General features: G+C 45.7%; 1 protein-coding gene across 5 annotated transcripts in view; it reads right to left on the bottom strand.

Annotated features, from left to right (window-relative positions):
• Positions 1-15,545: 15,545 nt before the first annotated feature.
• The window catches only part of EXTL2 (exostosin-like glycosyltransferase 2), an 11,935-nt gene continuing 633 nt past the window's right edge, over positions 15,546-26,847 (bottom strand). Inside the window, exons 1-5 of one of the 5 annotated variants that reach the window (XM_014549659.1) lie at positions 26,303-26,841; positions 25,074-25,140; positions 22,426-22,853; positions 21,764-21,834; positions 18,867-19,898 (exon numbers count right to left, since the gene is read on the bottom strand). In XM_014549659.1, the coding sequence (XP_014405145.1) occupies positions 19,410-19,898; positions 21,764-21,834; positions 22,426-22,853; positions 25,074-25,081 (996 nt within the window). In that variant the 5' untranslated portion in view covers positions 25,082-25,140; positions 26,303-26,841 and the 3' untranslated portion in view covers positions 18,867-19,409. Of the gene's footprint in view, positions 15,746-18,866; positions 19,899-21,763; positions 21,835-22,425; positions 22,854-25,073; positions 25,141-26,302; positions 26,842-26,847 lie in introns of those variants that run through there. The other 4 variants (XM_014549660.1, XM_005878538.2, XM_005878539.2 and 1 more) reach the window with 4 other exon arrangements.

Below are 26,847 nucleotides of genomic sequence, written 5' to 3'. Positions count from 1 at the left end.
GAGTAATTCACCAATAGTTAACAACGCTTAAAGAGTTCCCAGTCCCAGTCTTTTCCGCAGAACTTGGAGCACTGGGAAAGGCATCTTTACTTTCGTTAGAATCTCTGCAGACTGGTCAGCACGGGAATGCAATGCATGTAGAGAACACAGGGTTTAAGCAGGGGAATGGCATGATCAGATCTATACTTGAGAAAGGAATGTAGAGAATGGACTGGCAAGGGGGCCAGAGGCAAGGCCACCAGATAAGAGCCTGGTCTGGGAAAAAAGGGTCCCCGCTAAAGGGGGGCAGTGACACTGCACAGGAGCAAATGGACGCAGGGAAAATGAGAGGGTGAGGGGGGACAAAGGGAACCGCCCGATAAGCGAAGTCAGCCACAGCCTCCGCCCTCGCTCGCTGAGGCACCAAGGTGAAGAGCAGCACCATCCACCAGGATGGGGAAGACAAAGGCAGGTGCTCCGGGAAGTACACGTTGGAGGCATTTGCATGGTGACTGTGAGAACAAAGACAGTAGACACGCCCAGCACTTTCGGGCTACACACAGGCGGGCATTGAAGGGAGCAGAGAGAACTGCGAAAGATAAAACTTTGAACTTAACAATAAGATGCGGAAAAGGCTTTTACCATGTTAGGTAAAAGGCTGAACACTAACTTACTATGATTTCTCATATTAAAGATGTGACTCAATGCCACTCGTGATACGCACGTGTTCAGATTACCTAATAATAACTAAACTAAAAAATGACACTGCCACTCGTGATACGCACGTGTTCAGATTACCTAATAACTAAACTAAAAAATGACACAGTAACTAGGCCTGGTCCTGACACAACATAGCTCATTCCCCAGTGAAGGCTCTGGTTTGGTTGTATTTGGGCGGACGAAAGGTCCACTCCTAAAGGACTGGCAGTGGGAGGCCACAGGTCAGACCTCAGACTGTCTGGGAAGAACTTTTAAGTGTAATTGTTGGGTCTTTGCTCCAATTAAACCAGAATCACATGGGTGGGGCCTACGGGGCAGAATCCATTGCTAACTCCTCAGGAGCAGCCAACGTTAGGCCCCTGCTACATAGTCCTTCTGTGTCAATTTTGGGTAAAAATTCAATCACTTTTTAAAAAATCTTTATTGTTGAAAGTATTACATAGGTCCCTTCCCCCCACTGGCCTCCTCCAGCCCCCACACCTAGAGAAAAGGCAGTCATGTTGAGGGTCCCTGATTGGAGTCAGTGGTTTGCCTTTTGGGGAAAGTGCTACAAGCTCCATCTAACGTGCCTGGTTTCACGATTTGAAGACAGAGATTCCCGCGGGCCCTCTGACAAACACGGTTCATGGGGAGAGTCAGTCTATCTGCAGACAAGTTCAGTCCAGTTGAGATGGGTCTCCACCGCGACCTGCCAATAGGCTGGATTTGCATGGAAGTCACCTGCACGCTGGCCGATACGCAAACGACGCTGTGGGCTTTCTTCCCCGCCTTGACGTTATTTATGCCCTCATAAACATTTGCCATGGGGATCTGTTTCCTCTCATTTTTCATGACACACATTTCCCCTTACGTTTGGAAAAAATAATTGTCCTCAATCTTTATCCATTATGTACTATCTATTTCCTTTTAGACACTTCTTCCCCCTGATAGCCTTTCACTTGCCTTCCTTCTCAACTGATATGGAGGTTTTCTTTCTAGATTTTGCCTCAAAAACATCCCACGGGTCAGAGTTAAGCATCTGTCTTACGTCTGATGCAATGAATGGGGAAGTTATTTCTGTCCCGGCGGTGCAGGCCGAGGAATCCGTCTGCGCTTCAGCAGCGTATAGAGTCTTGGTCCAATAAAGAATAAAGCACTCGAGGCTCAAGAAGGAAGCTCTTTCTCCCCAGATTAGCAGCTCCCAGCCTCTGATGGATGACACTGACAATAGGTCCAGTTGGAGTGCCTGTCACTAATTCAGGGGCGGCATTGTGATGCAAAGAGCATGGGCTGGGAGCTGTGGGATCTGATTCAATCCAGTCTGCTGCTTGCAGACCTGGGGCAAATGCCTGACCTTTCTGGGTGCCGCCGTTTGAAAGACGGAATGGGAACAGCTCTGCAGGGGAAGGCAGAAGGTCTGAGTTTAAGCTACATCTCATCTTCTTGCAGGCTGTGTGACGTAGATCAAGTTACTTAACCTCTCTGATCTGGTGAGGATAATACCAATCTTACCTATTGGATTGTTGGGGGGTGGATAATGAAGAATGGAGTAGGAACTCAGTAATTATTTGGGGTTGTTTTAAAGCATATAACCTTGTAGCAAACTTGGAATAATAAAAAGAACAGTACTGGAGCCAAGAACTGTTATAGCTGTGTGACTCCTGGTGAATTAATTAACTTCTCTGAAGCTGTGTCCTCTGCCATGAGGACTAAGTAAAAGCATTATGTATAGAGACCATTTCCCCTGGTGTCATTGGTACTATAGGGGGATAAATGAGGGCGAATTAAGAGTATATTTTGCCAGCTTTTGCCCCTTCCTGCTTGCTCCTTCCAGCATCCACCCTTCATGGCGGCTAAGACGCTGTCTGCCCCCCAGCCCCACACACATCTCTGAGCCCACTGCAGTGAGGCAAGGATCACTGCGTTGTAAGTGACGTTTGCTGTGGCGACGCAGCCTCTCCTGACTAGACCCCATTCTTCTGCCTACAACCTTTCTACAGGGACAGTGCATTTGTCCAAGTGCTAATGAATAGATCAGTTATGGGACATCAGCAGATGCCCTGTGACTTCTGCAGTATCTGCTACCCCCACCAGGGGGCTCTAGGCACCTGCCGGGCTTGGCTCCCTCAAGGTGCTAGGACTATTTGCTGGATCGCGGTACATGGGAAGCGTGCCTGAGACGCAGGCTCTGCTACTGTGTGAGGATTGGCGATAGCTGGTCTTTCTTCCCTGAGGATGAGCTGGTCTCAGAAGGATTCTCAGCGCCTGCATGAAAACAGGTTTGCCTGAATCTGTTCAAACACACCTGAGCTGCTTAAGTGATGCACAGAGCCCCAAGCTGAGCGGCTCTCTCTTGCTCGAGAGAAGTATCACAAGCCAGTCAGAGAAAGACAAGTACCGTATGACCTCATTCTTGTGTGGGAATCGAAGAACAAACTGAACTACTAAGCAAAACAGAGACAGGCTCATAGATAGAGAGCAGGTTGACAGCTCTGATGTGAGGCGGGGGAGGGGGGAGGGTAATGGTGATGGAGGGATTGAGAAAAAGAGAGACAGAGAGGGGACTCATGGACAATAGTGTGGTGATTGCAGGGGGGGTGTTGGGGTCGGAGGAGGTGGAAGAGGGCATAGAGGGGATAAATGGAGATGGAAAAAATAACATAAAAGAGAAAAAAATGTTGGCATGCAAAAAAAAAAAAGTAGTACCAATCGAAAAAATAAAGACTGTTGGGGCGCAGGAGTGAAGGCAGCCACAGGCAGCTTGTGTGGCAAAATGCTCCCTGTTCCTAAGATTTAGAAGCTTCTTTCCCTCTTCGTCACCTTCTCTACTTTTCACTCTCTGTTTCACTGTTGTCAGAGGGTGTGATTAGCTTTCATCCCTAAGCAGAGAAGGGCAGCCCTTCCTGGCCCCTGGGTTGCATTTAGTTTCCTATTTGATGGGAAGGTGGCCTCAGATCCAACCCAACTCACCCACTGGGAAGTTAAACTTCGTTCTTCTGCCGGTTGATAAACACGATTGTTAAAGAACACACTTTCCGTTTTCATCAGACCTGGATCTTTGGATGTTCTGAGTTTCATGAATCTGGGGAACTTCCCAAGAAAAATGGGGGCTGGTGGTGCTGCAAATATTTTTAAAGGGTTTTGGTCTCTCTTTCAAGGTGCTGTCCTCTTCCGGAGGGGTATGCGTCAGACTCCGGCTGAGCTAATTTGTTGCTATTAAAAGTGAATTGTTTTATTTCCTTTGGATAATATGAAAGGGAATTTTTCTGCTACATTTAAGTGATAAAAATCTAAAGACAACAGTTCCAGTATAATAAGTATTTGGGTGTTACTTTTTCCTCAGTTAAGAGAATAAACAACTCCATTCTCAAACTGCCACTAAATTAAACTATGACCAACAGAATTCAGAACTCAGTGACAATAATTGATAAAATGTTACATTTCCTGACATTTTTCTGGGCTTCTTTGCGGATTGGAAATTTTATGGTAAAATGAAAGCTTAATAATAGACTTTTGAACTAGAAGAGCGTCTACTTAAGCCAAATGCCTTATTATATAAAAGAAGACCTTGAAGCCCGGAGGTGTATACCACTGACCCATAGACACAGAGCTGGTTAATGGAAGACTGGATTTTGTCATTTTCATTTCATCATATAAAATGGCTGTTTGCAATTGGCACTGGTTTATGTTGCAAATATTTATCTCCAGGGAGATCATAAGGAAGAATTTTTCAAACACTGCACACACACACTATGAAGCTGTCCTAAGCCCAGTCTACCTTTTTTGGTCATTTTGTTACAGCGCAAAAATCCCCTCCTCTTGCTACAGCTAAGTTCAGAAAGGAAAAGAGAGGTGAGAGATGTAAGACAAATACATTGTTTTTGCTTTTTTTAAAAAAAAATATATTTTTATTGATTTCAGAGAGGAAGGGAGAGGGAGAGAGAGATAGAAACACCAATGATGAGAGAGGATCATTGATCAGCTGCCTCCTGCACGCCCCCTACAGGGGACTGAGCCTGCAACCTGGGCATGTGGCCTGGCTCGGAATTGAGCCATGACCTCCTGGTTCATGGGTCAACGCTCAACCAGTGAGCCACACTGGCTGAGCCCGTGGAGTTTTATTGTCTTCCTTTCTCACTAGGCTGGAAGCTCAACATGGGCGAGGCCTTCATCCTGCTTCTGATGTATTTGTTCGTGTCACTCCACCACAGAGAAAGGGCGCTGGTCAAGAAATAGTGGTTCACTAAACACATGAAAATGCTTGAATGGATAAGCTGTTCTAAAGACCACACCTTAGGGCAGAACAAACCCTAACTCCAAGAGGGTGCAGACAGTCAATCTCCGAGGTAGAACCGGAACTATGCTGTAGAGAAAAAAAGTCCAAACACACAGGGCCATGGCCATCGAGGAGGGACAAGGCTGGTGCAGACCGTGCAAACAGGACATGGTTCCGGCGCGCTCTGCCCCAGGCGGGAGACTGCGTGCTGAGAGAGTTAGGAAGGAGCCTCACACCATGACGTCCATGGTGGGTCCTGAACTGCTCTGCTTTCTCTCCGGAGCAGAAGCTTGGGCACAGAGGGGTGGCTACTCACACCATCCATTGGACATGGCGGTCCACTGGGCAACCGTGTGTGTGGCCGGAGGACGTGCCCGCGGATGGGAACCGACCTGGCTATTTTAGTCTCTCCCGTCTACTCACTGACTCGCCCTCTCTGGATGAAGATATCGATATACAGAAGCTCATTTATAATGTGTTTGAAGCAGCTTTTCCTTGACTTGGGGGTGGGGGATGGGTTTGCAAATAGCCTCCCGTCCTCTGTGTCATGTGTCCCTTCTCTTCAGATCTGGGGTCTAACGGTGAAGCATAGTCGCTCAGCTGACTGAGGGCTGACAGCTGCTGGTCTGGCAGCATCCTGTCCTGCCTCATAGACGCGCTTCGCCGGCCTGCGCACGAACTAAGTTGTAAAACAACCCATTTCAAGAAGTGTGGACTTCCTTCCTGCTCATCCCCACCATCTCACTGCAATGAGCCCAAGCCTGAAACAGTTCTTCCGCACAAAGTTCTTCCACACAATGATCCTGCCCCAGTCTTCGGAGGGCCGAGATAGGACAAAACGCCGACTTCCTGCTGCTGCTAGGTCTCGAGTCTCCTCTGCAGGAAGGAATGCTTCCTTGCCCAGCAGCTCACAGTTCACGGTCTGGCCAACATCAGAATCACAGTTTGCTGCTGCTCCAGGACCGTCCTTACGCGTGTTTAAGTGCCACTGCCTCATGGCCGTGAGTCACATGCCCTGTGCACAGGGGCTCTTCTGAGATGTCTGTTGTGACTGTGCGGTTCCTAACTTGCACATACGGCTTCTCCTCTGTCCTGGCTGGAGTTGTTGCTGGGGGTCTGTGGGTAGTTTTGAAGCTGTGACTGTCACCAGCACTCGCCAGGGGACTGGATCCCATAGACACCGACTGAGAATTGAGTTTTTCACGAGGGGATGGGGCAGCAGGAGGGAGGCTGCCTCTGACTGGAACGGGAGGGGACGCCTGGTGTTTTGTCGCGTTGCCATGGACTCTGGTCACCGACAAGATGTTCTTCTTCACTGTGCTTCCCCAAACTGGAAATTCCCTGAGAAATTCCCAAGCGAGCTGAGAGCCGCACAAAGGAAAAGGCAACCGATGCCAGGGAGCAGAAAAGGGGAGGAGAAGCAGCCAAGTGGAACGGTGCCATTCTCCAAAGCTTCCCACGAGGGACAGGTTCACAATGTGAGCTCCTGCTGCTTGTCCTCAGGCTGCTTTCCCTCCTGTCATCAGGGAGCGAGTTCTCTGACAGCCGGACCTGCTTGTGCTGCTGAGACACCTGCGAGTCTCAGAACACTGCACCACGCCTGCCTGCAGGGCCCACCCGCAGCAGGAGAATAAGATCACGCACGTGGGCCACAGGCGCAGGCGGTGAGTTACTGTAAGTGCCGAGCTCTGAGCCCTGGATCACTGGCTGGGAAGGGCCCGTGGGGGCAGGGGCCAGCTCCCACTGTTTCAGGAATTCTCTATCTGCCATCTGAGTGCTGGTTATCTGGGCGTTCTCTTCACACCCATCTGTGAAGCTGGCCACACAGCTGTACTTACTAGTGTGTATAATTCACAATAAAACACAGAGAGGAGAGGAAGGGAAGGAGGTGAGGAAAGCCCGGACTGACTGGGACAGACATCTGTGGAGGAAACAGGGCCTCAGGTGGGCTTTGCAATTGGCCCAGAGGAGACAGCAGATCATACAGATGCAGATGGAACAAGTCGGGAGGCTGGGGGTGCAGGGAGGGTGCAGGGAGTGGGCCTGGAGTTGGGGAGGGTGAGGAGGGGCAGTAGCTAAAATAAAGCTGGATGGTGTGAGCGTGAGGGGGGAGAGGGGAGATGAAGCAGAGAAACTAGCAGTGGAGGCAGAGCAGTAAGGACACTGCTACCTGGTGGGTTTTAAATCAGGTGACAGACGGAGGGCAGGGCGGTTGCAGGAAATGTTAGCGGCTGTGGTAGGCCGTTTAGACTAAAACGAGACAGAGCTGAGGGAAGAGGAGAGCGGACAGTGAGCCACGCGGGCGATGAGGGCCACCTGCCAGTGATGTGGGAGAGGATGTCGAGTGAGAAGCCCCAGGGAGGAGAGATGTGTGTACGTGGGTTGCCGCAGGAGACGGAGGAGAGATGTGTGGGCGTGGGTGGCCGCAGTGGACGGAGGAGAGTTGTGTGGGCATGGGTGGCTGCAGCGTTCGGGACCAGGACGAGTGGACCTCGTGTTTCCCAGGCCTGGGGCAATGACTGTGCCAGGCACAGAGTGGCTGGAAGAAGCAACGGCTGGCTCAGAAGAGGAGGTGATGTTGGCCTTTCAAACACAGACCCCGAGATGACAATGACAGGCAGTAGCAACAGGGGGCAGATCCAAGGCACATAGAGAAGCGTGCAGAGCATTGTCTACTAGTACGAGACGCCACGCCTGGAAACGAGTCCTCGTCGTCTGGGGTTACAGGACACTAGGCACCCAAGCAGGCTTCTCTGGCAGGAAGAGAAAGCTAAAACGCCAGGCCGCTTCCCCGCTTGGACGCAGCCGCCAACCCCCAGCCCCAGTCCCTCTTCAGTGCAGATGTTTCTCTGAACGTCCTAGTTCAAAAGCAAGACCTGCCGATTTTCTTGGGGTAAAGAGGCAGATGGTTCAGCTGATGCCCATGCATGATAACCCGTCCTTACCACATTTTAAATCTTTTGGATTTTGTGTCTTTTGAGCAAATGTGGAGATTTATACTTCTAGAAGTGGAAAGCTACAAAACTATAAAAGTCTAAAGGGCAGATAGAATCAAGGAGGCAGATTTTTTGATTAAATAATTTCTTTTAAAAGCACTTTCTAAAAATGTGAACTACCCATAAATGGAGAAAGCTAATTATATCCCCTCTTCTGGGAATATTTTAGCAGCAGCCTGACTCTGTAGAGATTCTATATATAGGCCTCTGCCTTTGAGTCCGTGATTGGACTGAAAGGCCTCAACAACACTTTTTATATGATTCTCTCCCTCTTGGGTATTGAGGGCAGGTGAGCAAAGGTTGGAATATTACCAGTAAATTGGTTCATTTATTCATTCAAGGTTTTGCTCTTCTCCTCTAAGCCAGGCACTGGGCACAGGACTGGGATGCAACAGAGAAATGGACAGTGACTCCGACCCCAATGACCTTGTAGTCTAACAAGGAATATAATGAACCGAGTGTGAGATGCTACCACAGAAGGAAATACCCAGGACTCAGGGCTGCAGAGCTCACTCTTAAGGGTCAAAGAAGACTCTTTTTGGAAATAACACGTATTCTGCAACATCATGCAACATCAAATATGATACCAAACCAGACTGTTGAGACAGAAGAGGCTTAAGTTACTCTTATGAGTGTACTTGTCCAACATTCATATCTGAACACAAAAATTCTATAGTATGAAGTCCAATAGGAGGACTTTTAATATGACAGCAAGATAAAAGAATGGAATAGCTGCTGGTAACTGAACTTAGGAGTAAGAGAGCGCCACTCAAAAGTCTTCTTGCAAAGTTTACATGAATTTGGATGGAAAACCCCAAATAAGAGAAAATAAAGCTGTATCCAGTGGCATGCTTAGTAACATGTATTTTAAGGACAAAACTCACAAATGAAAAACTAATCTTTCATTTTTAACTCCATTCTGCCAGGTGATAAAAAGAATTTTAGCTGGAGACAGGCAAAATTAGGAACTTTGGGTGTAAATTCAAACAACTTACTATTTTATTTTTTGCCTTCCCAAATATTTCTTGGGATAACATCAAATTTCCAGAAAGAATTTATAGGATATGCCTCCTGTAATCACTTCTGCTGATGAGTGGCATTCTAGAAATTTCTAAAGTTACATCAGCCTTGCATTCTTGATTGTGATGTATCATGATGATTTTGTACAGTTTGTTTGCTGATATTTGTTAAGATTCTTGTATCTCCACTCATAAGCAAAAGTTGCCTGTAATTTCCCTTTCTCAGACAGCCCTTTCCTGACTGTTATCAAGAACCAGAACACGCAGGGAATGGTCCCACTTTGCCTGTTTTCTGAAAGAGTTTGCAAAATAGTAGAACAATCTTCTCCTTGCAAATTTGGCAGCACACACCAATGAAACCTCCTGAGAGGTGTTGGAGATGTTCAATGACGTTGCCAGTGTTTTCAATGGTTACTGAGCTATTTCTAAAGCTTTATGTATCCTCTCTAAAGTTTCAAATTTATTGGCATAAAATTAACAAAATATTATTTTGTTATATTTTTGGTTGCTAACATTATTTATTTGCGTCATCTCCAATTTTATTTATCAATCATGCTGAGGTTTATTGAGTCTTTTCAAAGAACCAACTTTTGATTTTGTAGACCTTAGTTATTATATTTCATTATCTAAACCATTACTTTTGCTTTTAAGTTTATTATATTCTTTCTTAAATTTTTTCCCTTTTTCTAACTTTTTAGGTTGCATATACAGCTCATTATTCTTCCCTAATACAAGCATGTAAGACAATAAGTTTTTCTCTGAAAACTACTTTTGCTGGGCCCCTTAAATTTTTATATGTAATATTTTTATTATTTTCAGTTATAAATATTTATAATATATATCTCAATTTCTCATTTCCAAGTATGAGAATCTTTTGCTTGTATTATTGTTGACTTTTAATTAAGTTGTATCCAGAGAACATGTTTTGTGTGGGAAAAAAATGGGAAATTTGTCAACCTTTGCTTCAAGGATCATCAGTAGATGAGTAGATAAAAAAGCTGTGGTGCATTTACACCATGGAATACTATGAAGCTAAAAAAAAAAAGAATGATCTCTTACCCTTTGAGACAGCATGGAGGGACCTGGAGAGTGTTATGCTAAGTGAAATAAGCCAGTCAGAGAAAGACAAGTATCACATGATCTCACTCATATGTGGAATCTAATGAACAAAATAAACTGGTGAACAAAATAGATCCAGAGACACAGAAGCATGGAACAGACTGACGAATCTCAGAGGGAAGGGTGCGGGGGGTGGGTGGTGGTGGTGGTAGAAAGAGATTACCCAAAGAACTTATATGCATACATGCAAAACCCATGGACACAGACAATAGTGAAGCGAAGGCCTGGGGGAGGGCAGCAGGGTGGCGGAGGTCAATGGGGAAAAAAGGGCATCTGTAATACTTTCAACAATAAAGATACATTTTAAAAGTAATGATAAAATGAGAAGACCTCAACAGAGCAACTTGCTTTGGCAGTTCTGATGAGAAGGACCTGTCTGTCCCCTTTTGCACTTGATACTGCAGCCACACTGCCGCCAGGAATGTGGAGGGAGCCAACCCCGCAGGAGGAGTCCAACAAAGGAAGACCTCCTTTCTCCAGGTGATCTCCCAGGTCTCAGAGAACCTCCACTCAGCCTCCCATCTCCATTTCAACCAAAGTGGTGGTGGTGGTGGTGGGGGGAGGGGGGCGGTGTTTCCTCGGGAGAAGTAATCTTAGTGCCTTTTCAGAACTCAAGACTGTCCCACGGCGGGGTTGGAGGCTGAGGGCAGGTCACACCCACCCTGTTCCCCTCCGCCTGCCCTCCCCTGTCCATCAGGGGTGATCTGAGGATGAAATAAATCAGACGTAAAACACTTGGCCCAGCACCTGGCAATCGTGAGCAATGAATGCTTGGGAACTACTAACATGTTTCAGGCAGCCATAGTAGACCTGGAGAAAGGGGACAATCTTGAGAGATCTCACAACTAGGTCACCTGAAATATCTGGCAATTAATTTGGGGGTAAGAGAGATGAGGTCAAGAAGACTTCTCAGACTTTGGATTTGGGAAGACGTGGGTGGCTGTGCCATTCACCCAGAAAGGGAACATGGAGAAGCAGCAAGGAGGGGAAGAGAATGAGTTTACTTTTGTATACACTGAGCTTGAGGGGTCCCTGGCACCTTTAAGAGGAGTTGGGTCATACGGAGATGAATGTGGGGACTTGGGCTCAGGATGGAGGCTTGGGCTGAGTTGTCCTGAGAACATGTGCAGAGTGGGCAGGGAGGCAGAAGGTAGAGCCCCAGGGCACAGCCACAGGCAGAAGAGGAAACAAGGTAGGAGGCTGAGAAGGAACCAAAGATGTATGAGGAAGAGAGAGCTCAGCCAAAGACAAAAGACATTTTAAGAAGAGAGTAGTCATCGGTGAAAAAGCCAGTGAAGGGGAGGGGGAAGAGACCAAGCCATACTCGATGGACGATGATGTGCATAGACATCAGACAGGTGTGGGAAAGAGGGTCACACGAAGTGACAGGTACAGTTCTACTGGAAAGGAACCAAAGATGTATGAGGAAGAGAGAGCTCAGCCAAAGACAAAAGACATTTTAAGAAGAGAGTAGTCATCGGTGAAAAAGCCAGTGAAGGGGAGGGGGAAGAGACCAAGCCATACTCGATGGACGATGATGTGCATAGACATCAGACAGGTGTGGGAAAGAGGGTCACACGAAGTGACAGGTACAGCCCTACTGGAATGGGGGTGGGGGTGGGGGTAGTGGTGCAAAGACTAAACGTGAGCACTGAGAGCTTTCTGAAGGGAAGACTGAGAGAGACGACCTATGGAATGAAGATCCTTTTGCTCCCTCATCCTTCACAATTCCTTATTTCCACCATCCTAACTTCACCTGGCCTAGGGATTCTTAACCTTAGGGCCACAGATCCCCTTGCATGATTCATGAATAGACTTTAAAGAGTCTGCGTATTTAGAAAGGAGAAAAATTGCAATTTTAATTTCCTAGTCTGAAATTTAGCATTTCCATTAATTATGCACGTAGGCAAAAACTTCAAAAGATTAGCAGTACCCGTGACTGTCAAAAATATATTTTCATTATCATATTATAGTTGTCACAGATTTCTCAAAATATCATCTACACTCATCACTTTTACAAAATGATGGTAGTTATCAAACCCGCTGCTTTGATCTCATTAACAAATTATTTAAACATCACTTGAAAACTGTATTTCAATGTAATTAGTTTTCTTTGTAATCATATTTATTTTTTTAAAAAAACGTTAATCCGAGAAGGGGTCCAGAGGCTCCCCTAGACATCAAAAGGGTCTTTGGCACAGAAAGGTTAAGGCTTCCTGTTAACCACCACATAGCCTGCACCTTCTTCCCAATTGGGGTGTTTATACGCCGCTGCCCTTGTTTTGATCAGTCAATTAGTCCCAAACGCTCCTTCAGGGAAAGCAGCTGTGTGCCTCCACGTGCTTTTCTGTTGACCCGAGCACTACTGGTCCCTTTACTTTTCACCTGGTCACTGAAACACCGCCTATTGTTTCAATTATTCATTTACTTACTTGCTCGCCCTCAACAAACATGACTGAGGACAAGGCACTAAGCTACATACTTGGGGGTGCAGTGCTGGTACCGCCTAGGAAGGTGCATCATGGGGAGCAGACAAAGAGGAGAGAGACTGACTTATACGTAACAGTTACAAGACAGTGTGGAAGCTGCTTTCTTAGGATATATAAACACCTGTGATTTAGGGGCTGCCAGAGGAAGGCTTCCCACAGCAAGGGACATTGAGAATAAAGAGAATGCCCTCAAGGGCTAGTTTGCCAAGACTGGGCAAGGGACATTCACGGAGCCGTTACTCCATTTTCTAAAAAGTCCTTGAACATAAGTACAATGGAGTAAAAGAGATTTCTTCCCCATCATGGTATGTAGATTTAATTCCCATACTTGATTACAGCTGGGAACAAAATTGAGGAAGAGATGGACTATTTAGCATTTTATAGAGAAACAGTGCTCATAATCACTACGGAGGAAAACATCAGGCAGACATTGATTTGAAAAGCATCTGGTAGGGAGAACTGTCCGTTTTTCAGAGATGAGTATGTGACACCTGCTGGCCAAACCATATAATGCCCCTCTCGGGAGGAGTGCTGAGCAGTAAAGCTAAATATTATCTCTGCTTCTCTACTGAAGGAGTGACCCCTTCCACCTGGGTTCCTTTAAGGACCAGCAGGTGGAGACTCCATGGAATGATACATCTGGTCCTTTTTTATGTTCAGTTTTTCTAATTTGAGAAGTTCATGAAGGTTAAAGAAGTTACATATTTAATGCCATCTCTTTAACAGTAAGTGAACTGAGATGGAGAGAAGAACTGGGTCACTCAAGGCCACACACAGGGTGGCTGGCCGGCTGATACCACAGTCCTGGGACTCCCAGGCAAGGGTTCGGGTTGCTAACGTCTCTTCTATCTCATTATATGCTTCAGTTATTCACACATTTTACTACCAATGCATTATTAATATTCTGTATGTGTCTGAATGGCTTTCACTTTTTTGAAAAGTCTGGCTTATTGCCTGACCGAAGTGGCTCAGTGGTTGAGTGTTGATGTATGAACCAGGAGGTCACGGTTGGATTCCTGGTCAGGGCATATGCCCGGGTTGTGGGCTCGATCCCCAGTGGGGGGTGTGCAGGAGGCAGCCGATCAATGATTCTTTCTCATCATTGATGTTTCTATCTTCCTCTCCCTCTCCCTTCCTCTCTGTGGTCAATAAAAATATTTTTAAAAAGTCTGGCTTATTGAGGTAAATTTTATGTAAAATAAAAATTCACCAATTTTGAGAGTGTGGTTCTCTGAGTTTTGATAAGTGCATCATCACCACCACAAACAAGACCTCAAATATGTCTACCAGCCCCCAAATTTCCCTCATGCCCTTTGGTTGTCAACACCCTCCTCCCCGCCAGGGCCTGGCAACCACTGACCCGTTTTGTCTCTAGTTTTGCCTTTTCCAGAGCGTGATGCTCATGGAACCCCATGGTATGGAGCCCTCGGGACTGCCTCTTCGCTTGCCTTCCTGATTGATGTGAGTCAGCCATGTTGTTCCGTTACCGGCAGTTTGTCCTTTTTATTGCTGAATAACATTCTGTTACGTGGCTGACCCATGGCATGTTCAGCCTTTAACTGTTGATGGAAACGAGTTGTTTTCAGCCTTTGATGACGAAGAATGAGGTTTTGATAAACACCATCAGCAGGCCTTTGTGCGGGTGTATGTTTTCCTATCTCTGGGGTAAAATCCCAGGCCTGGGATGGTAGGCTAGGTGGCAGGTACATATTTAAAGCTCGATAGAAAACTGGCTTTTGATTTTTAAAAAGTAACTTCGTACACATTATTTTATCCTTATGTCAGTCTAACTCTAGTTATGCCCCATGTCATGGCATTGTTGGAGGAATCTTGTGTGCAAAATAGAGCTTTAACTCCAAGTATGACAGCGGAGAGCGGTCAGCCAGGGCCAGGAGGCAGCGTTTCTAGAGGAACGGGGCTTTGTGTCACGAGAAGGGCGCAGCCTCGGGTCATCTGTGGTTTCCACTTTGCTTTGCGAGAAACCTGTGTTTATTAGGCAAGTCGCCCACCCTCTCTGAAGGCCGGCTATTAAACCCTCACATTTAATAACGGCAGGGTTGCTACAAAGATGATCTGGGCGAGGTCAGTGTTTCCCATGTAACACGGCTGCGACTGCCGTCAGAGCAACAGCTCTGGCTAAACGCAAAGGCTACGTTCGAGAACACACCAGGCGTCACCTATAGGCAATTTAGGATTCATTAGGAATTAATGGGTTTCTTCAGGGGTTGACATTTGTCACCCAGGGACCAATGAGTTTCATTTGGCGCTAATGTCTGTGATGTGTGAGTTGTAAAAATACTGCTATTCTTATACTTTCCCACAGATTAGCATTTTGTACTTAATTTAAGATCGAGTTTTTCATGCCACGACAGTGCTGTCCACAGCTTATACCTATGAGCATCTAAGTTATAACTTATGTGATGCTGTGATAGGCAAGGGCCCATTTTAACTAAACTTCTGAAGGACTGAAACCTTTCTACAGCTCCACGTAAGATATTCTTTTTTTTAAAATATATTTTATTGATTTTTTACGGAGAGGAAGGGAGAGAGATAGAGAGTTAGAAACATCGATGAGAGAGAAACATCGATCAGCTGCCTCCTGCACATCTCCCACTGGGGATGTGCTCACAACCCAGGTACATGCCCTTGACCGGAATCGAACCCGGGACCTTTCAGTCCGCAGGCCGATGCTCTATCCACTGAGCCAAACCGGTTTCGGCAACGTAAGATATTCTTAATCAAACACATGGACAGGTGGTCCTTGACTTTGCTATTTTAAGAAGATTCTCACTCGTTTACTAGCAGGTACTCCATCCACTAGAAACGTTAGTTAGGTTGCAGTGACACCTGCTGGTAAGCCCGTAAAACTGTTACAAACGGCAATAGAATCCAATATTTCGGTCATTAAAACTTATATTTGTGTTCTGGGTTTAAAAAAATGAGATTGACGGTACCTGTTCATTCCTGGTTCAGTGTGATTCAAGTGGTCTGGGAGCCTGCGCACCTCTCTCTGGGATCTTCATAAAGGCCAGTGGCAACACAGGCTTGGCTGAGAAGTAAAACGTCTTTTAAATCATCACCTCTTCCTGTCAGTGTTTACCACGGAACGTCGACACCATCATCGTCTTCTGCTTTATCATCCCATCATCATCGGGATGTCTTTTGGTCCTGAAATTGTACAACAGTAGCCACATTTGAGAAAAACTCCGGGGGAGGTTAGGCTTAGGGTGGAGGGCAGCTAGCAAGCTCAACAGAGCTCAACCTTAGGGACTCTTTTTTCTTGTCAAGAGGTAGCAGCACACAGCTCCTTTAAAACCTACCAATCCAACACTCTGATTTAGGGTCACAGAATTTTACAACTGGAAAGAAATTTAATAATCACATAGTTCACCCATGATTATATATATTGATTTCAGAGAGGAAGGGAGAGGGAGAGAGAGAAACATAAATGATGAGAGAGAATCACTGATGAGCTGCCTCCTGCAAGCCCCACCCCCCACAACCCGGGCATGTGTACTGACCAGGAATCAAACCACAATCTCAACTTAGTTCATAAGTTGATGCTTGACCACTGAGCCACGCAGGCCGGGCTCACCCTTCTTTTGTAGATGGGGAAACTGAGACCCAGATAAATTTACATATTGCCTAGCTGATAAGAGAAACATGTTTCCCAATTTCCCACTGCAGGGTTCTTTCCTAAATAAATTGTCTCCACTTGCTTCTTGTTAAGCTTATTGTTTAAACCAAAAATACTCATAAATAGGATTTGAAAATCTCTACTTAGCTTACCTGAACTCAATCATCTGACCTTAACTAGAAATGTTATGCAAATACACACTATATTAGGTAATATGGTTCTGTAGTGCTTCAGAAATACCTATTTATTCATAGGTCCTCCCCAGAAACTGAAGCTCCATATTGATTTCTTCAGATGGGAAAAGAGAGGCATGAGAAAAAAACGAGAAATAAACCTTTAATCAGGACAATTTCTTCTTTGATCAGATCTTGGGTCACAGAATGGCGTGGCCAATTATTACTACATAGTTTCTACCCATCATGCCTTTGAAACCTGAAGCCACCAGTGAGACTGTAGGGCAGTATCTTCATCTTCGCTCAGCAGGTACGGAAACCAAGTGCAGCCAGGACTCCGTGCAGGTGTCAATGTACCAAATGCTCTTTGCATTCTGTCCACACTGAGGGTATTTTTGAAAATATTTGGGTTTATTATTGAGTCTTCACCAAAGGCGAAAAGGAGGAAGAAAAGAAAGGAGAGAGAGAGATGGGGGCGGGGGGGGGGGTAGATTTTTGTTCCACTAATCTTTGCATTCATTGGTTGACTCTTGTATGTGCCGACCAGGGATTATACCCACCACCTTGACGTATTGGGACGATGCTGTAACCAACTGAGGTACCCAGCCAGGGCTGTTATGTTTTAATAAGAAAAAGGGCATTTGAAAGGAAGAAAATGAAATGAAAATGGCCATGGTTCTCTGCCCATTATTATGTAGAAACAATTTCCAGAATATGTCACCTGGTGGGCCAGAGGCCTAATACCTCGGTGGTAGGTTGTACAATTAACTGCACTTATTATCAAGGACACATGCCAACAGATTCATTTATTGACCACTGTAAGTGGGGAAGGCATTGTGCTGTATTTACACACGCTGTCTCCTTTATTCCTCAAAACCACCCCCGAGGTGGATGCGATTCTCATTTTGGCAGACGAGGACACTGGGGCTCCAAGAGGTTCGGTAAACATGAAGTCTAGGAAGGATTTGGGCCCAGGGGCTCTCCTGGAACACGAACCCCTAAGTTACAGCTTTCCCTTATGCGGCTTCAGGCCTGAGCTAAACAAGAAGTGCAGGGAAAGGCGGTTCCAGCGCAATTCCAGCCACAAGGCAGGGACCTTGTCCCACAGGCTGTGCTTTACTTGCTTTTCCTATTTGCTGTATGATGTCTGAAACACGATGTCATTAACTTAGCGCTGCTTAAGTGTAAGGACACAAAATGGAAAAAACAATCTGGGATATTTATCCGGTGGGGAATGTAGGGAATGCCTCTGCCTTCCCCTGAGCAATGTACTAGAACACGGGAGACATTTGTAAAAAACACGAGTCTGCTTAATCAACACAGAACACCTGAATGGTAGAAGCTCATTTTATTTATGTGACAGTGCAATCCCAAGAGGACAGAGCAGATAACTAACATTACATTCTTAGAGAGCTTCTGCTTTCTACTGGCTTCATCTGACTGCGTTAACACACACACACATGCCAAGGCAAAAGAAACAAGACATACTGGACTACCTACACAAAGACCTCATTGTTGGAACATAAACCAGGATTATTATAATATTTTCACAGCTTTGCAATTGTGGGGATATAATGGCATTATGGGAGGAGGAGGGGGAGGGAGAGGTGGATGGGGAGGAGGAAGAGGGGGAAGACAGAGGCCTACGTAAGTGCTCCTCGCTGCCAGTGGTGAGCAAGGACCAGACACCGTGGAACACATACTAGTTCGTACAGCAGAGTGGGCAATGTAACCTGACCTGTGCAGACTCCCCACAGAATTCCTCCACCATGAGAAAGATCCCTTATTTCTTCCTGTATCTATTAATCAAAATTGCATGATGAATAGTGCCTTAGATCTTCTTTTTGGCAGAGAAAAAAAAGTTCTCAATGCAAGAAACTGACTGTGTATAACACACACGACTCTAGCCCTAACCGGTTTGGCTCAATGGATAGAGCGTCAGCCTGCAGACTGAAGGGTCCCAGGTTCGATTCTGGTCAAGGGCATGTACCTTGGTTGCAGGCGCATCCCCAGGAGGGGGCGTGCAGGAGGCGGCTGATCGATGTTTCTCTCTCATCATGTTTCTAACTCTCTATCCCTCTCCCTTCCTCTCTATAAAAAATCAATAAAATATATTAAAAAAAACAAACAAACATGACTCTAGCATCCATGTCATAACCTATACTCCAACAGTAAAGACCTTTTGATACTAGAGTTTTGACTTCTGCCTGTGCCTACTCAACATTCTTTCAGAAGGGATATTTTATAAAAAATAAAAAACAATGTACCATCTCAAGGTCAGGCTCAGTGACAAAAATGCACTACCCGAACCTGGTAAAACATCGACTCCTCGCTGAACATTAGCTGCTTATAAAAAGAGCAGCTGCACTTTCCCGTGATCCATGCAGGAAACACTCATGGAGATCAAGCAGAACAGAGACGTCCTTCAGCTGTTACACGAAGCCTCAGAGTCCCGCAGACTTATGGGCAGAAAGAAAAGCACGATGGTTGCCCAAAGCCGAGCCAGGCTGAGTCAGCCCTGGGAAGGCTGGCTGGGGGACCACAGGAAGCTGGAACACCGAGTCAGGAAAGTTCCACTGTATGATACGGGTGAGACCTATCTCTCCTCGTGCCTTTCTCCAGCACCACGGGCTTTGCTAAGAAGCACCTCAGGCTTCGAATGCAAGCGACTGTCCTTTAATGAAAAAGCTGAAGCGCTTCTGGTCCTGGAAACAGCTCACGATGGGTCGTTAAGGCAAATGCCAGGCGTCAAAGAAACTGTAGGGCCATTTCAGAATGCAAACCATCGAGTCACTGCCCCAGGAGTTATGTCCGTGCGTGAACGCTCCTCACAGGAAGACCTCCCGGCTCTTGGGTTTTAAAGTCATGTGGCTTTTACATCCAAGAAGTGCTGCAATTTTTTCCTTTGTAGAGACTTCCAGGGTGGATAAAAGTTCATGATGTTGCTTAAAAACAAACAAGCAACCACAGTGTGGAGAAGCTACTCAACTACTAAGCCGTGAGGTTTGTTTCTGCTTGGCGTTCACAGCTTGCTTTTGTGGTTGGCATAGGGAAAGCCGAACTGAGCGATCATGAGGTTGGAGTACTTGAGGGGCATGCCGCCGTAGACGCTGACGAGCTTATTGACGCAGTAAGACCTCTGCAGGAAGTGCTCCGCTCGATGCCACATTCCCGAATGGCCCCCACTGGTTTCTTTTTCCAAGTTGCCCATGTTTACAGGTTTTACAAACACCCCCGACGTCTTCCCGGTGTGCTTGGCAATGAGGAAGTTCATGGCGATGTCGTCACAGTTTTGCGTGTCATCGACCAGGGCGTGGACGGCTGCGGGCTGCCTCTGGAAGAGCTCGAGGTACTTGCTGCTGAAGAAGGAGGCCCCGATCAGCACCATGGAGTACTGGTCACCGTCCCCCACGCCCGGGGTCTGCAGCTCAAAGCCTCCGTAGCTGTAGACGCCCGACGCGGTGGAAACGTGCTTCCTGGGGACAAATCCTACAATTTGGTCAGGAAATTGCTGAACAGATGGAAAAAGAACAAGTGAGTGGACATTTCTTTAGAGCATAGTGGAAAGGCAATGACTTATTACAAAGAGAAGGAAACGAATCTGCCAGCTTCATTTTATTCCTGTTTCACTGAACTCCAGGCAACGTCATATGTCCAGGTCCTGACACGTTCACAGTCAAATTCCTTCACAGCCCAAATCCCTAGCCTTGCAGACGTTCGCCTGATTCACACACGATCTGTATCAATCACTGCTAGTCACCAGAGGCTGGTTCTCCCCAGCGCACCTCGGGGGAGCGGGCTCCATGAATGCTGCCTGTTCTAGGAGCCATGATACAGTGTGATTCTTTCGAAAACTGTTCTGATCTCTTAGGATTGTGGGTCTACATGTATGAGTTTACTGTATTTCCATGTGGATGCCAAGTTCCTGAAAGTTACTGTGTCACTGCTGATTTTTAGACAATGTTATATCTTTGTCCCTTTTCAGCCTGGTGTTTCCTTTTAAAAAATATGAATATATATAATGAGATGTGTCAGGATGACTGAAGATAGGACAGCAGTAACATAATATTATTAAGGTGAGAGTGACTAAAACAAATCAACAAGCAAAAGAAAACCAGTAAAGCATGTGAAAGAGGTAAGAATAGACACTAAACCAGTATCTCTCTCTCTCTCTCTCTCTCTCTCACACACACACACACACACACACTCTCTCTCAGGCAGGGTTAAATCCCATTTCAAAGTGTGCATGGAAAAGGGGTTCTATGGAAAAAAACCTCACGGTGATCTGATCATAAATCCCTAATTGGGCAGGTCATGGCGGGCAGTCACGCCCCAGGCCTATGACTTCTTTAGTGAAAGGTTTCTCTTTGCCTTAAGCAAGTCCTGTCCCTTAGCACGCCTTTGAAATGAGCAAAACCACCCGTAGGAGAGCACGTAATCTTAACTATACTATAATCCAGAGATTTTCGACAGGTTGCTATAAGAATGTTTAACACATGCAGTACCTGACTACTTAGGAGCAATGACCTTTTTCCCCTTAGATTGTCATATAAAAAAAATGACAACTGCCAATACAACAATAGCCGTCTGGTGTGAGTGAATAAAAATTATACCTATTTTTTGTCAGATCAGCAAAAAATATATTTTTGGGGTGCCGCAGAATTCTAACTAAGGAGGTTACTATCGTGCAAATCAGACCATTTACTGGGGAGCACATTGTTTAAATGTTGGACAGGGTTTCAGTGTTCATCTGCAGTGTGGTTTCAGGTAACTGTAGTGCAACCGCTAAAAGCCAGCCACTGTTAACACACGGTCAGCAGGAAAGCGCTGTATTTTTAGAATGGTGGGCCAGTGAGCAATCTGTGCCTGTCATCCCAGCAGGATTTAGGAAAACACCGTACACACCTGTCACGGCAATGGTGCATGCAGAATTGTCATTACTGATTTCTACACCATGACCACAGAATCAGGAGTAAATTTTGTGGCTACAGTAAATGCTTTCTTTTTTTGAAAGGTTAATACAAAAATACACTTCTCATCTGAGACATGCCTGTGGCCCTGCGGAAAACAACTCTGGATGCCAGTCTTTGCTGGACCACATACCAGGTCATTCCCGCACTGCTCTCTGGGAAGGAAGTGCTAGCTCTCCACCCCAGAATCCCACAGATAAGTCAAATACAGGTAAAGGCAGCATAACCTGCAGGCTGGCTGAACGGAGCACAGGAAGTCTCGATGACCACATCACAAATGAATCTCTCTTTTGGACAAAAGCTGCCCCAGCTGTGTTGCATGACACCACATTAAACCATGCCGCTCTAGGTAAACACCAGATAGGACTTCATGCTGAAGAGTTCACAAAGGATTGGACAACCTTACCTGCCAAACGGAGAAAGCAAATGCAAGGTCTTGGGCGCTAATTAGCATGTCGTCATCGACCATTAACACCGCTGAAATGAAAGGGAGAAATGGAAAACCGAGCCATTTGGAAATGAAAACACAATGAGTAAGATACACCAGTGTCTATACAGATTGTTCACAGGAGGTCCTGTCTAACAAATTAGTAAATAAATGTATTCTTCGAGAGATTTGTCTAGCAGAAGTTTTTATTTGAACTGTAACTGATTTTTATAATTGCCTGAGGGGGAAATTATCATGTAGTTATCACCTATTATTGAAGAAACTAATGAAACTATAAGTAACACCGAGGTTCTTTAACGCCAATGATAACCTCATGTGACTGCTATGCAGAAGGCGGGAGCAAGAAATACATTAAGCTTAAGTGGCATCCACTAGCTCTGAGATGCAGTATGTGCAGGCATAGCGTGTCTCCCTTCACAATCACAACCTCTTGTCCCTGCTGTAACAGGGACGTGCTTTCCTCCCTGCGAAGCTGCTACTTGACGTCCTGGAAACTGTCCCTGAAGTTTTTCAAAGTGCTTTCTTATGATTAAACTTCCCTCTTCTTCTCTAGACAATTAAGACCGGAGGAGTCCAGCCATCCACATATGCCCCAGCTCCCTGTAGCTGCTACGACTCACCCTGGGTCTCCAGTTCAGGGAAGGCCTGGAGCCGATTTCTCATCCTGTTGGTGGTCTGGGGTTTGAAGATCACGGGCACGGGGTGCGGCCCCAGAGAGTTCCATAAGTCCTCCGGTGGCTTCTCCCCAACATTGTTCCACACCACGATGGCTTTGTGCAGCTGCGGCACTGCCTGGTAGTGATTGAGCAGCCGCAGCAGCAGATCCGACCTGTTGTACGTCTGCATGATGAGAGTGAAGGAAGCCAGGGCGGACTGGCCCTGGGCCTTCACCTCCCTCCGCCACGAGAGCATCTTGTCGTCTTTGTTGTTGGGAAGGAGAGTGGTTAGGGCCCCAGCCACCAGGAGCAGCAGGAGGACGGCCACCAGAGAGAGGCGGAGCATGCGGGTGCCCAGCGCTCTGCCAGGAAGTTTGCAAATGTGGCAACACCTGGAGGAGCAATGGAAACAAAACATCAGCCTACTCATGAGTCTCCATGCTTGTTAATGAGGAAAGTGGTTCATCTGGTCTTCACTGGTTCAAGTTCACTTTCCCCGCCTCCTAGGTAAGGTGATTGGGGCTGGGGCAAAAATAAGAAGGCCAATGAATGACCCTCCCTCCAGGATCTTCCTGCTTGGCAGCTGCAGACAAAAGGTCTACACGCCGAACAGGAAGAGTCCGCATTTTGCTATTATGGATAATGCTGCTATGAACATTCATATACAAGTTTTTATGTGAACATGTTTTCATCTCTCTTGGGTATATACCTGTCCCTTAAGAAAGACCTTACGGCATTTTCCACAGCGAAGGCTGCCCCGCAATCTGGCATTTTTCCCCCCTCCGAGAGCCTATATAAAGCATCACATTCCTTCTCAATACTTCTTTAAGCAGCCATTACCTACGAACTAGGTTTTGGGGGAAGTAACCTAAACTGATTTAAGAGGAAGTAACATAAACATTATGTATAAAGTTTTTTCAAAGCCCTGCCTCCTTGAATCTAGCTGTGTGTTACTAGGCAGACAGTGAAGTCCTCTTTCCCCTCAAAGTGCACAGGTCTGAACTGTGCTGGATAAAATTTCCTGCTAGCCTGGCATCTTTCTCCTGGAATTGCCCACTGATTGCAGCTATTGTGTGATAATGATGAGGATGGTGTTTGGAAGTGACCAATCCCAGGGACATAGATTAAGGCAGAGGAAGGAGTGGCCTTATTCCTAAGAGGAACATTATGACTTGTAAGGATGTGGGGAGTCAATGCATTTTATGAAGAAAGCCTAGAAATAGAACGGCATTTTTAGCCCAGTACAGTGTCATGCGAAATTAGTTCCAGAAATGAGTCGAAAAGAAACCCAGTACCTCTGTAAACACATCACTCTCACCAGGCCGGGGTACGGGAGCTTTTCATGTGAACCTCTCTCTGTTTTAGGCACAAAGAAAAAGAGGGGAGGCAAGCCTGGAATATTCTATGGACCCCTCTCCCAGTATTTACATACGCTATACTGGCTTTCAGCAACCGGCTACATCTGTAATCAATCACCTCTCTGAGAGAAACAGATTTTCAGACACATACTTTATAAACAGTTTTAGATATCAAAGCTAACATGGAAGCAATCTCAATTCACATGGGCTTTCTAACTTTATTAAAGGAAGGTCAAAATACGTCCGTGGTAGACATCTGTCAGTCAACAAACATTTATTGGTGCTTACCACGCGCACAGTGCTGGCCCACCCAATGTCTGCCCTCACAGCTTACTGATAGTAATGCCAGTGGTCAGACCCTTTTCCCCTTTATGTTACATAGTATCTCAAAGCAGAAAGAAGGGAATTAAAATACACCCACCCCATTTCACAGATGGGATAACTGACGTAGAGAATATTAAATATTTTTTTGCTGAACCACTGGAAGAGTGGTAGGTCAGAACAAATGTCCAACTCTCACACTGGAGTCTCTTTATATTCTTAGGGTCTTTCTTTCTTTTCAGCTCTGATCTAATCCACAAGAATATTTCAATTTTATGGGTATTGACTTTCCTCTATAATCTGAATTACTACTTCAAAAGATAAGATCAAAAAGACACCTTACGGTATTTTCTAACAGACCATGGCTCAAGCAAAAACTTATTTCCAAGGAAACAAAGTTACCTCGATAGGGAATATTTTTTTCTCTAATAAAAATACAGGTACTTCACCCCTGTTCATAGCAGCATTATTCACAATAGTGAAAGGGTAGAAGCAACACAAATGTCCATCAAGAGACGGATAAACAAGATGTGGTATATCCATACAATAGAATACTATTCAGCCATAAAAAGGAAGGGAATTCTGATACATGCTACAAAATGGATGAACCTTGAGAACATTATGCTACATGAAATAAGCCAGGCACAAAAAGACAGATACTCTATGATTCCACTTATATGAGGAACCTCGAGTAGTCAATTTCATTGACACAGAAAGTAGAATGGTGGTTGCGGGGGACTGGGGGAAGTGGGAAATGTGGAGTTAACGGGTGCAGAATTTCTGTTCTGCAAGATGAAAAAGTCCTAGAGATGGGTTGTTCAATAATGTAAACATACTTAACCCTACTGAACTGTACACTTAAAAATGGTTAAGGTGGCAAATATGTGTATTTTATCACAGCTTAAACAAAGCCAAAAAAATATGGATACTTACCTCATCATGATAGTTCAAATTTTTTTCCTTATGGCTTCAGTAATTGATAGGAACAGACTCTCTTGACCTATTAAGGGAAAATAAAAAATTGTCTGTGATGTTTTTGTCAATCAGCAGGAACATTTAAAAAATTTCTTTCAATGCCATTGTCCACAGGCTTTGAATTATTTCTAGAAATTAAAGTTTGCTATTCTGTCCTCTAAAAATCACACTTAGGTAATGAGGTAGATCATGCCGTCCTACAGGCTGGTGACAACACTTCCACATTTTTGTCTTCCTCTTCCTCTTCAGCATCCAGAAGCAGAATAAGCAGATCGTCCCCACTACCTTGTGTGTTTACACATGTGAAACCAGAACATACTAGTATATGCCATAGAGCGAACGCTCTAAACGCAGCAGCAATTACCGCTTGTATTCAATTTCTGTAGATTTATCCACCACCACAGCTCCTTTTTTCACTAAAGGGTCACAAGGCATTCCATGTGAAACATCGAAAAAACCATGGCCCCTAAAACAGGGTTGCGGATAAATGCCGGGGCTGACGACTGAGGAATGGCAGGTGGCATCCTTCCGATTCCTCAGGGACTATTGCCCGAAAGGAGCTAGAACCCCGGCTGGAGAGGTTCTACCCCTTAATTCTCTCTGCTCTCATTTCTCACAACCCTCCATCACACGTCTGAAAAGCTGGTTTTATTCCCCCGGAGAGTCTGCATAGTTAACCTAATGCAATTAATTAGTAGGAGAGGGTCTAAGCAGTTATTAAAATGTTCCAAGTAGATATCCATTTATTCGTTTTAAACTGTTCATTACCATGCCACCTATTTTACAGTCTCATACACCCATGTAATCTTGTAACGTGAAGGAATCAAGAATCTGGAGACTTCTAAGGTAGTGCCTCTGTAATGACCACCAGAAAAGAGCTGAAGAATCATTTTTTATTTTCCAAAATCATGTTCTTTCATGATACAAGTTACGGAGAGGGCAAAAGGATGACTTAGTACGCATCAAAGACTCACCGAGCGCTAGCGGTCCCTCCCCGCGGGCCCAAGGGCAGCTCTGTGCACCTACACCTCACGGTTCCAAAACCCTGGACACACCTGCCCGTCACTGACCCCCTCCTCAGCTTCTTCCACGAATTCCTCGGAAAGAACCTGGACTCACCTGGGCCCGTAACCCACCTCCTCCCCCACCCGCACCGGCTCAGAGCCCAGCATACAGGAGACTCTCACTAAACGACTGCGGAAGGAATGACAGAAACGAACGTTGGCTTGGACAACATGTATTGGTTAATGGGCACAGACATATTTTTTCACGATGACAAAAGAAGTGAGACGGTCAGGCGTTTTCCATTCACACAACCGTCCCTGATTCCAATGGTGCAGTTTATATCCCCAAGGCCTTCGTGCTGAAGTTGGTAGTTGTGCCGCCCAAGACGGAAAGCTCTGAGGGGCATCGCATCGCCCCTTCGAAAGGAGAAGGCCCTTTGGTCCCAGGAGAACCTACGTTAGGTCTTCGGGGTGGAGACGGGTGGAATTTGGGAGCCCCAATATAACTGAGATGGAACTTCGATTTCTCCAACTCATTTTAAAACGATTTGAAAAGATCCCTGCGTGAACCAGTGGAGCAATTTATAGCAATGCTAAAATGCACGATCTCTTTTCTTGTTTTGTTGTTGAATTTACTGGGGTGACATTGGTTAATACAACCATCTAGGTTTCGGAGGTTCACTTCTATGATGCACCAGCTGTGTATTGTACAGCGCGTCCACCCCCAC

Source organism: Myotis brandtii, unplaced genomic scaffold (assembly GCF_000412655.1).
Source record: "Myotis brandtii unplaced genomic scaffold, ASM41265v1 scaffold565, whole genome shotgun sequence".
Lineage (NCBI taxonomy): Eukaryota > Metazoa > Chordata > Mammalia > Chiroptera > Vespertilionidae > Myotis > Myotis brandtii.
Note: the sequence above shows the minus strand (reverse complement) of the source record. Positions and strands in the feature narration are given on the sequence as shown.